The sequence below is a fragment of the Oxyura jamaicensis genome, chromosome 4 (assembly GCF_011077185.1).
Source record: "Oxyura jamaicensis isolate SHBP4307 breed ruddy duck chromosome 4, BPBGC_Ojam_1.0, whole genome shotgun sequence".
NCBI lineage: Eukaryota > Metazoa > Chordata > Aves > Anseriformes > Anatidae > Oxyura > Oxyura jamaicensis.
The window spans coordinates 54,349,556-54,361,556 of NC_048896.1; the positions used below are offsets into that span (position 1 = coordinate 54,349,556).

Here is a 12,001-nt window from a genome sequence, read left to right on the forward strand (position 1 = left end):
TGCATTTTGGTCTAGGCTTCCCTGTAAACAGTGACTCCCTAAAGCAATTCTTACTGCTTCTTCTATTTCTAGTCTTTTATGATCCATCTCAGCTGTGACATTTGCAAAAAGATAAACGATTATGGATAGCTAGGCTGTGGGGCAGTCGGATACAGCATATATTATTAATTTCAAAATATGTTTTAAAATTCTGCAGAGTCTTCAAGTTGCACAGCTTATCTGTTGACTCCTCTACCCTTCTTGTGGCATTTACTTGTTGCATTTTGTTTTAAGAGTACAAGAGGAACTCTGTGTGCATAGTGGGCTATCTGGATCAGTGACTTGTGCACCAGAAACCAAATACAAAACTAGTCATATAAGGTTTTTCTTTATATTAGCTTCCAAAATATATAAGTAAAGGAGTGTTACTCAAGGCTAAATGAAAAGCTGCCTTTTTGTTTAATTATTTTTGTGTGTGGAGCCAAAACCAAACAGAAAATAAGCATCCTTATAGATGAACATAAACAAATTTTGTACTGTCATCCTTTAAACCATGAAGTTTGCGAATAGCCAAAGGAATTATTCTTGAGAAATGTTTGAATGAAGAACAGTCTTCTCTTAAAGAAATTCTGAGCAAGCTCTGTGAATTAGCATACATTAAATGATGAAATAATTTTGTTGAGCAACGATAAAATATTGAAGTCAGATGGAAGGATGATGGGGAATTGCTCTTTGCAGCCATGAAACTGATGCATGTCATGTTAACTCCCAACCCAAACAACTCATTTAAAGATTTGCTCTCATGAAACTTAAAACCCTCTGTTTTGTCCAATCATCAGCTTTAAACCTGTTCCTTGTCAGTGAAGACAAAAAATCCTTTTGCTTGCGTCTGCCTGGGGGATGTGGAAAGCTGAGGTGGTCCTGTGTGGTTAAATTAGATGAAAGACTTGCCTTCTACCAGTGAGACACAAAGTCTAATCAAGTGAAATGAGTTTTGAGATCTCAGCTCATTTCCTTGGGGAGTATCAGTTTACATTACACAGTCACGACACCTAATTCATCACAGTTGATGTGGCTTTTGCTCAGAAGAAGACTTGGGATTGGGTAGCATGGGAGTCAATCACAAGTCTCCCCCTAAGGAGGGGCAGCCTAGTGGAGTTAAAACAGCACAGTGAGGGGAGAGCTTTAATATGTTTTTAAAATAATTGATCTGTTTTTCTGTCTTTCAGATTAGAAAGGCTTAGGTCCAAAACGGGGAAAGCTAGGGGTAAAAAAAGATACTTTGTACTGAGTATAGTTTATAAAATGATTGACGTACAGATGCTAAAGTACACTGAAGAGTGAAGTTGAACTTTTTGTCACTTAATTTCCATGATGTTGAATGGCATTTGTGTATTTCCATGCATCATGGTAAAATGAAGAAAAGAGTATTCTACTTCCCTGACTAATGGACTTTTTTTTTATTATTATTTCTTCCAGGGCATTGTTGTAACTCCGCTTCTGCTTCTGCTTTTTGTAAGTATTTTGATCTTAAGATGTCTTTTTACTGAGTAATTTTGCATCTATTAAATGGCATATTTAATACAGAGATTTGGGTGGTATAGCCATGCTTAAGGAAAGGGAGATTTTTCTGGTTGATATTTGAAATAAATTGCCTTCCAGAAGGGACATAAAAGAGTGTCACAGTGAAAGCAAACAGTAAGTGCACTTCACTGAAAGAAGACCAAAACCTGTTGCTGTTGCAGCATCACGAAACCCTATGCTGCTGGATTGGGTCAAATGCAAAGGCTTGCCACATAAGGTGATCGCCCAGTTAGGTGATCTCTTGGAGAGCCTCTCATGTGCAGGAGTTGGACAAGATTATATGATCTGGAATGGGTGACAGGCCAGTTGGAGAGAGCGCTGCTGAGATCAACGAAGCTCTGCACTCTTGGGCAACCAAACTCATGGGTATTTTTGTGGTAATGGTTAGTGAAGTTGGAAGCAGAAAGACAAATGACTGGAGCCCCTGTTTGTCACTAAGGTGATGCTGCTTCATTCCTATTAGTTCAAGACTTTCTCAGTTGTTATGCTCAGTCAGGATCCTCACAGTCAGGGATAGGATATGCTCAGTCAGGATCCTCACTGTCTGGGGTAGAAGGGCAAAGACCAAGTTTTATCTTCAGAATGATAGTGGATATTAGTGAACGTATGATGAAGAGATTTTAACAGACAGGTGGTGGCTCTTCAGTAAGTCTTGTGTCAGCAAGTCTTGATGCTTGTGGAGGATTTGCAGGCAAAGTATGGTGGCTTCATGAAGAGGAAGGAAGTAGACTGAAGCACTTCAAGGATTTCAGGAGAGGTGTAACTTGTCTTATTTATTTATGTTGCTAATCATATGATACGTAAGCCAGCACCCTGGAAAGGGAAGCAAGCGTGGACTTAGTCTGAAACAATTTGTAAGCAGCAGGTTGTTTATAGTAGGGATGTTCAAGCAGCAGGTCTACTATATACAGATGCAGCAGTGTATACTACTAAACTGGGACAAATAGTTCTGTGAGAGTAGTTGTAACATCAGCTACTGTTTCAGTAAAACTGTGTGGGAAGATTTTTATTTTAGAGTATTTTTATTTTACTGTAGCAGATTGTAATTTATCTGACACAGCTCTGTTTACACAAGACCTGCTTTGACTACATCATATATATCAATACACAGCAGCAGAGCTTTCCTCGTATTCTTAGGACCATGGACTTACTGTAGGTTGAGAAAGACAAGTGTTCTAAGAAAAATTGATGTTTTGTTGTTCTTTCACCAAATAAACTGATTCCAGGTGATCTGCCTTGCTCTTTTCCTCTCTTCTTACCTCCTATATAGAACATGTATTTTCCAGTCAAGCACTCATCTGGAGACCTGTGTCTTTATTTCTAAGTGACTGAAACTTCATCTCTTTTTACTTCATCTCCCTGGCAACTTTCCCCCTGCTATGCCTCACTGAGTTATGGTGCTCTATACAGCCAAACCTAAGAAAGGAGTGTTTTTGATAGACATTGAAAAATTAAGGAATGATCTGCATACCTTTTCAAGCAAGATAAAGATTTTCCTTTCAGGGACTTTATGGACAGATAACAAACACTCTGTCCCCTAAACTGCAGTTTTCACTGTTACTTCTCAGTAGAGATGGTAAAACTTTTTGTGTGCAAGAACCAGAAGGCATAGCATATGTTTCTGTTCTCCCTACAAGCCCTGGAGATGCTTGTATAAGAAGTGTGTAAAATGTACATTAATTGTTCTGCTGTTTGTAACATGACTTGGAGCTGTTCTTTTTGGGGAAGATAAACACGTGTATTACTTTTTCATCAGAGTAATAAACAAACTAGTCTAGGGCTGGAGGGAGTTGCCAAAGCTGCAGTCTTTGTCACAAAGCCCCAAACTCGAGGACTCCTCTTGGAGTTATGTAAATATTTAAAACTCCTTGATATCTTTGCTGAGGTCTTGACACATGAGGAACAGTCATTCGGATCAGACCAGCCACACATCTTGCCAAGATAAGGTCCTCTCTGAAGGTTCAGTTTATCCAGTGGCAGGTATTTGGGACAGCAAACTAAATGTACGTGCTCTGCTGTACTCTTCCTGCACCCTGGCAGTCTACGGTTTGGACAGTTGAACACTTTTTTTCTTGTGAACCTCTCTAATTTTTCTTTGAATTTCCTTGCTACATCTGGCTTTCTCAATATGCAGTGGCAGCAAGCACATAGCTCGCACTCTTATGTTGGCTTGTTTTAAACCTGTTGCTTGATCATTTCATATGGTACTGCATCATTACAGTGCAATGAGAAACAGTGACTAGTAATTCCCTGTTTATCTTTCTGTACCATCCATTAATTTAGTCATGCCAACTTAGTTTTAGAGCTTAATTAATACAGGGTGGGATTTCAAGTTTCAAGATACCATTTACCTCAACAGTAACTGAGCTGGGCTTCTGAATACCATTCAGGGACCTGTGAACTCAATGCCTCCAGTGAATTTTGATTCATGAATTTGATGCTCACTGGCATTAATTCTTCCACAGAGTCATACTACTATATAGTCTGAATGCTATATTCTATTAGTGACCATATTTGTAAGGTTCCTTGTATATAGCACATAAAATATCCTTAGTGCTGCCAGAAATAAAATACATTGTTGTCCATTAGCTTGTTGTTGTTATATAGCTTAACCTGTGGTAGTGGTTGTAGTTTAAATTTTGTCCCATGTACACCAGAGAATATAGTGTTCTGTACTGCCTTTTCAGTTCCTAATTGCTTGGTAATGTAAATGTAAGTTGTCTAAACAACAATGATAAAGACATGTTGAAGCTTATAATAAATAATGCATTTAATGCAAATAATTTGTCATCTTAAATGAATGGTGTTAAATGTAAGATTGTCAGTTACATTTCTGAAAACTGTATTTCTGCAATGAAACTTTTGGTTATAAAGCTTACTCAAAAAAAGGTTTCTAAGAGGTTACATTTGATTTAATGAAACCTTAAATATTGTGCATGTAATTACCAGACTGTATCCTTGTGAGAACGCTTAGCTAGACTTTAAAGAATAGCAGCCTTCAGCATGGATACCTCTGATTAACATTTTACCTAATAAGAAGCTATTGAATCTTGGCTTCCACATGCATTAATCTGCAATATCATCATCTTCATGTTAACTCTTATTATTAACAGTTAATATGATATATTCCCAGCAATGGTGTTATAAATGGGCAATGTCCCATAAACTATATATAATTGATTAGAGTTCATATATATGGTGAGGAGAAGCATTGAAACAAAGTATTGTAAGATACATCAGTTTCAAGTTAACATAGGTTTATGCTGTTCACATTTCTTTGCAACATCGTGCAATGTTTCATTAATGGTGATTAGGAGTGTGTGTACCAAAGCCTTCAGAGAAGGATGTTGTCTGTCTTCTTGTCAGGTCAGGTACATAGCTGAAACCAACTGATCATGAAGATTTTTAAGGCAGAGAAATAAGTTTTGATTTGTTTGCTCAAAAGTTTATTGTAGAGAGAAAAAAAATGCTAGAAATTGTAGCAAAGAAGAAATTTTGCTTTTGGAAATAACCTTTTGTAAACATTATTGATATAGTTAAGTAATTCCTGAGGAATTTAGTCACTTGGGTATGAAACAGTACTATTACTTCCCTTTATTTTTGTAATAATATTTCCCCTTTTTTTGTAATCTTTCAAAAGAAAAGTTTTCATAAAGAACCTTTACATTTCAGTGGTTTAAATAACTGCCTGTCCTGGCACCTTTTCTGAGCAAATTATGAGAGCTGAGCTAGGTGGTTACTCAGGGAGGTGACAAAGTACCCAGTGAGCTAGGAGAGGGAGCAGAGGCAAGAGGAACTGACCCAAATCTGACACTCCAGCTTTGACTACTGAACCTTGTATTTCTTAACCCAGTTCTACTGATTTCACATAAACTCTCCATAAATATAGGTAAAAGAAGCTCCAGTCCATACTGATGTGTGGCTGAGACAGAGGCTAACTCCTATCCACCTGCAAGTATTTATTATTTAAATTTGTAAGTATGCTGCATCTGGGCATATTGACATTGCAAAAAGACAGTTAAACAAAAGGTATCGTCACCCTGTGGAGATAATAGTGCTGTGATCTCTGATAGCCTCAAGTTGTCAGTGCCTTTTTATAATGTCTCATTTGAAAAACAGAACTTCAGGAGTACTGTACTCTGCAACAGTTCTATAATATCACACTTGCATGTCCGTGACTGAAAAGCAGAAATTGGTATGAATGGAGTTTTATTTTCATTCAGATATTTTATATGCTTTTGTATCGCCCAGGATAGAGGGCAGCCTGATGCCTCAGCAAGGTCCATGTCATCTCTTGGATTTGCCCTGGAATCAGAGTGAGCGTAGATACTGTACTACAGTGCAAGAGGAAGCAGTGACCTTTCTCTTGTGAGCATGGCTCTGCCCTTTCCAGCTGCACTGGAATAGGGTTCCCCCTCTATCCTGAAAATTGAGCACATAGCCTCGCAGTCATACCAAGCCACAGAGGCTTATGATTTTGTTGATTGTATTTGGTATCAAAATACAAGACATCAGTCATCTGCACACTTGCTGGGGCCAAATGTGATGCTGCAGTTTTTATGGCACAGCATCCCAGCTCTGCCATGTTCTTGATTACTGTTGAGGTTCAGTGCCTTGACAGAAGTGGTCTCTGCAGTTGTTGGAAGCACAGTCAGTTAGCTATCAAAGAAGTAGTCAAATTGCACGAAGCTATGCATTGTTATTGAAAGCTATCAAAGAAAATGTTAAAGATAAGTGTTTTAGATTTATATGTACAGTCTTCAGAAGTGTACCTGTAAACCAGTCAACATGGAATTTTAAAAAATGTGTACAAAATCCATGTGTGTTTTTAAGAATACACTTCGCAAAACCTTCCTGTAATTGTCACACACTGCTCCCATGTTTTACCAAAGGGGGTTACTGTCACAATGGAGTCTTCCTAAGGCTTTATCAGTTTGTGCCTTTCCTTGATTTATTCAGTGATATTTTCTTTTCTGGTAACTACTTAAAGTTTTGGTGTTTAGAGTAGGTGTTTTTATGGTGGCATTGTCATGGTGATGTCATAAGTGACAGAAATTTAGGTGTAGTCAGTGAAGGAAATTCTGTGCAAGTATTGTAGAAGAAACAAATAAGATGACTGGTGAAGAAGGATATGAATGAAAGTAGGTGTTGATTTTTCAATCAACAAATATCAAAGTTTTAAATTTTTCCCCCATATTCAAAATCCCTAAATTAAAACATTGTTTTGAAAGTTAATAATTCATTTTTTTGGCAAGTCTTCTCCAATCCTATGCTACTGTATTCCAGATAAATCTTTTTAGTAAAAGGAGTTCTAATTACTTAAAATAAAAATAAAAAATAAAAAAGGATTTCTACACACCATGTCTTGTTTTTCCTTTCACACAGTTGGTAAATGAAAGTTGATACTAGTCAAATGAATCGTTAAATATGCAAATATTGTAGTAGCTGGGAAGCCTTGGAAGTTGATAAGGACGTTGATAATGGATTTCACTAGTATGTGACAAAAGGCTGATTACAGGGGAAGGGGGGGCAAGGGAAGAAGCACCACAGTGCATTAGCTGTTAAGAGATCAGCTCATTCATGTGAAAGATTTAAAGTGCATCATCATTTCTACCTGGTTATTTACCTCACCATTTACTTTCTCTTTAATCATCGAGAAGACAAAATACTCAGATCTGATCCAAACCCATTACAATTAACAATAAGTTTGAAATGACTATTGTGAAATATATGCATAAGCATTTTATTACATTTTCAAATGCAGGTTTTATGGCTTTATTATATAAAATTGCATACAAATAACAGCCAGGGAATAATACGGGGTCCTTCTCTTCCCGATGCGTGTACAAATTATTGCATATTTGTCTAGGCAGAAGGCTCTAATATATGTAACATTTCTGTGGAAAACATTTCTTCTCTACTTTATTTTTGCTCTTGGAATTTTACATCTATACAGTGCTAGGGGAGTCTTTTATGCATGCATCTTGCTTCTACGCAGCAGACACTGAACAAACTCCCTGACAGGATGCATAGAAGCAGGACACTGGGAGGAACCAGTCCCAGAACAGCCAGTCCTCCTCTACTTCATGCTGTGCCATTTATCTCAAAACGGAACATGTTTCATTTTAAAAGTTAGGATTTTTGCTCTCCCCTCCATCCTTGCAGTGCTAAAAACTTGCTGAGTCTGATAAGTAGATACTTCCTAATTTTCACTTGGTAAGTATTTGTGACAGGTCTTTTGTGCGGTTGTCATTGTTGCCAGTGTTACACGCACCTGAATAACATTTCTGTGAGATTTATCTTCCTGGCTCGGACAGTGCACGTCTTATCCCCTTTCCCAGAATTCATTCAGCTAGGCTGAACAAACCATACATTTCTAATCTTTGCTCGTAAAACAGAACCCTCGTTCTCAGATGTTTTCTGCACCTGTTCTAGTTGTAATTCTTTCTTCAGGTAAAAAGGATTGTGCACGGTAGCAGGGTATTCTTCATAAGGGCTTATCCAGGCCTTGTACAAACAATTCTGAATAATTTATTTCTTCTGGTACATCGCTGCTGTCTTTTTCGTGGATGCATAATATTCAAGGTTCTTAATTATCCTGTGATTTTTGTTTCCAGTTAGTCACCCCATGTTCATGGCAGAGCCTTTGGATGCTAGTCCTGAAGTTGCAGCTCTCTAAGGGTACTAACCATCTAACTCCCACTTAAGTGCCTTTGGGTTGTACGTTTGGTCTCTTTTCCTTACAGGACCCCTGAAGATCATTGTTCTGTGGTGAAGCAGAATTATAGCTCTGGTATAGTTTGAGAATGCCTATGGTTATGTTTACAGCTCTATAGAAAGCTTTAAAATTGACAAGTATGTTTGGGTTGTCTTGGTATTTAATGTGTCATAGAGGAACCCAGCGTGGGATTAGGAATCTGTGATCACTTCAAGAAGAGATACCCAAGATACAGTCTCCTTGCCCTACCAAGAAAAAAAAAAAAAGGGAAAAAGAAAAAAAGAAACCATTTAAAAAGTTGGCAGTTTGTCAGCTTTTCATTTTCTATACATCTGATTACAAAACTGACTGTTTTTGGAAACAGAATGGGAGGATATATGCAGACAGGGTTTTTTATGTTTGTGCCAAATGAACTCCCATGGCCACAGAAGTGTATAGAAATATGGAATAATATGTAAAATATACCATGAAACCAGAACATCGTTTTCCTTTTCCTTAGCAGAACTAGAGACCTATGTCTGCATTCAATTTTTAAGAATAACAATCAAAGATCTGTTTGTTAAAATACATGATTGCCAAAGCACTGGACATGATCTGTGTTGTACCTTTAGTCCCTTTGTCTGAGGGAAGAGTCAGCTCGCTGGGTTTGATAGGCAGACTGTAAAGCTTTATCTTAAAATTTATATATGTTCTTTTTGGTACCTCCAATTCTGCCAGTGCTAGGAAATTGATGCTTTTTTGCTTTTGAATACCAGACCTTGTTTCTTCTCATGGTATAGAAGCTCCATTCTCAATGACATACCTCCCCTTCCCTTCCCTCTCCTGCCATCAGCACCTGTTAGAGGCAGACAGTTTCAGTACCAAAGACTCTTGATTAGTCGCTGGGAGCTGGCATCCCTTCCACAGCACCTCTGCCTCACATAACTATCTAAACACTGCTTGTGAAGGATAAAGCAGTGGAGCAGGAAGAACATCCTAGTGACCTGCTAGCTCTGTGTAGACTATTGTGAAATGTTAGGCAGGAATGACTATTTCATCCCTTTCAACCTCCTTCTGCAATTCCCATGATCAGAATAAATTAAAGACCTAAGGGCAGACAAGCTTGTATTCCCAAGAAGGTAAAATGAAGACTTACTGCTTTTTTTTCCCTTCCCCTTTGGTAGTTGGTTAATGTAAATAGTGTGGCTTGCTATGTTCTTACTGAAACATCTTCAGACATTCTTCATAGAAATCTACATTTCAGAACAGGGAAGGAGGGTCAGAGCCTTTAGTTTTTCAATTTTTGTGAGAAGGCTGATTTATACTTTCCTACCAGCATATTTTTTGCATACTTGAAGAGATCAAAGAATCTTCTTTTGCTTGTTGTCAGACATCCAAGCTCCATTTCCTACTGAAACATGTATCCAGGCAATGTAGTAGGTGCCTGTCAGCACCACTCCCATGCAGTAGCACAGCCGCTTCCTACTTCTCAGAGCCGGAAGATCACTGCAGTAACTGACCAAGTACTTGGGTCATTTAGGGTGATGTGTATACTTTTCTGCTGTAACACAGCGTACCACAATGACTGGTAAGGGTTCTGGCAGGAGTCAAAGGAAGGGAGGGCTTAATTTAGCTGATCGCTCTTGTTTGCTGTCTTTCATTACTGAAGAGGACCCCATCTACATCTTTTAGAAAAGCACATCACCTTCCACTTCCTTTCTGTAACAGGACTGATCCGCAGCAGGACATAAAGGGCAGAGTGGTCCAAACAGGCCTCTGAGGCAGCTGAATCTGGACAAGATGAAAGTAATCAGAAGCAGTGATGAGACAGCATTGAAGAAAAAAATTAAAAAGATAGGACTTAGAGTATCCTGTCCCAAAGGTGGAAAGAAAAAGCTTAAATTTAACATCTCACATAGGAGAGCAGCCAGTGATCCTCCCTGACAGTTCAGTCCTGTTTTCACCCCTACCGTACTTCCTTGTCTGCTCTTAACAAATGGTGAGGCTGAAGTTGGCTGACAGTGTTTTAGAGTACAAAGACACAATCTGAGGAAACATGTTAATTAGAGGAGAGCACTGGAAGAGTAAGGCCCCAGAGGACAGCTGCCTCTGAAGTGGACTCAATGTTTGCAACACATGTGACACCAGATTATAATTTGGTATGACTGGTAGGAGGTTGGTTTCTTCTGAATCAGTGGCAGTTGTAGACATGGGAACACCCGCTGTGAGACCTACCCAGTCTGCCAGAAAGATGTGAGTGGAGGGGGCATCTGGTTTGTGGAGGCAGTCTAGGCCTGGAAGTGGAATTGTCTTAGTGTTAAGCAAGCAAGGCTTTTGTTTGGTTTAGTTTTAACCACAACCAGTTGAGTACATCCTATCAATTAAGGATAAGCCAATGTTTTCACCACAAACTCATAAACAAGCCTACTAAATAATTTGATTTTCTAAGAAGTCTCCTGAGAAGAAAAGTGTAAGACTGAATTAGCAAGAATGCTGCAGGTGAGGTTTGAAGTACTGCATGGGGACGGAATTGTTTGAATTGTATGGACAGGTTTCCCTGGAATTCTCTCTTATTATGGCCAGATCCAGCAAATACTTCCAGAAGGTGCAGTCCCTGCTCATGTGAGCTGTCCTTCTGAAATCACTCAGAATATTTAAGGAAAAAGTGCCTGTCCGTATAATCCTCAGGATTTATTTATCCTAATTATCCTTGATTAATTAATTAATTAATACTCTATTCAGACAGGTCAGTCTCATTAATAAGCTTTTAACTGAAATGCTGCTATCCAGATTAGAACATGACAATCACTTTACAATATTAAACTTCTCTTTAAAATAAGCATAGACAAAGACTGACTGCAGACTTTCTCTTATTTCCATTAGAGATTGCAACCAGATTTTCTCTATACAGCTATAAATCATCAGCTTGAATCTGTTGATGTTCCTACAGCCGTTCTTAACAGGGCTTCTGGTTTCTTCCCTGTGATGAAAGTTTTATATTTAGTCATGGGTGTTGTTATAAGAAGGAGGGCAGCCAATACAAACAGATATTTTAACACAGTGCTAATTTCAGTGCAACATGGAAGATGTAGGTGTTGGGTTTGTTGTTGTTGTGTTTTGTTTCTTCACGGCAAATCCAGTACAGAACTCAGCTTGATCCCACTAGAAGCTAAGTAAAATCATAGTTACTCATTCAGACAGAATATTTGTATTTGTAAACATGTAAAATGGTTTGGTCAACATTATATTGAACTTTGTTTCCTCTGTTCCTAAATTGTCACTACTCATCCTTAAAATGGATGGGACCAGCATAGCCAAGGTCAAAGGAAGTCTGGAACACAGGCAGCACCTGAGATCCCATGGAACACTTACATTTGTGAGCCTGATGAGTTCTCATACTACAAGCACTGAGGCAATTCTTGGTCAAGTTCTGCATCCATTATCTTCAGCTCCCTATGCATGTGCAATTCCTCATGGTTAGCCTCTGTATGTACAGAGGCTGAGTTAAAAATACTTTTTCTTCTGGGTGATTGAAAAGTTCCTGCCTTCTTTTTTCTTCGGCTTTTATCTATCTTCTGTGTCTTTCTCTGGGAATAGATTTAAGATTAAGATGATGCGGGAGTTTTTATAGGCTTGTTGTCTCAGATTCTTACCAAAAAACAAACAGCCCACTGAAGTTATTGTCACAATATACTGAAGTGAGGCAGAATTCTGAAATCTGCCTGAGGAGTAAATAATGTC

The 12,001-nt window shown here is 38.4% G+C and overlaps 1 protein-coding gene across 6 annotated transcripts in view; it reads left to right on the plus strand.

Moving 5' to 3' along the window:
• Positions 1 to 12,001, plus strand: part of SLC10A7 (solute carrier family 10 member 7) — a 148,646-nt gene that overhangs the window by 93,722 nt on the left and 42,923 nt on the right. For all 6 annotated transcript variants that reach the window (XM_035325252.1, XM_035325251.1, XM_035325253.1 and 3 more), the window contains one exon: positions 1,459 to 1,494. In XM_035325252.1, coding sequence (XP_035181143.1) covers positions 1,459 to 1,494 — 36 coding nt within the window. The remainder of the gene's footprint in view (positions 1 to 1,458; positions 1,495 to 12,001) is intronic.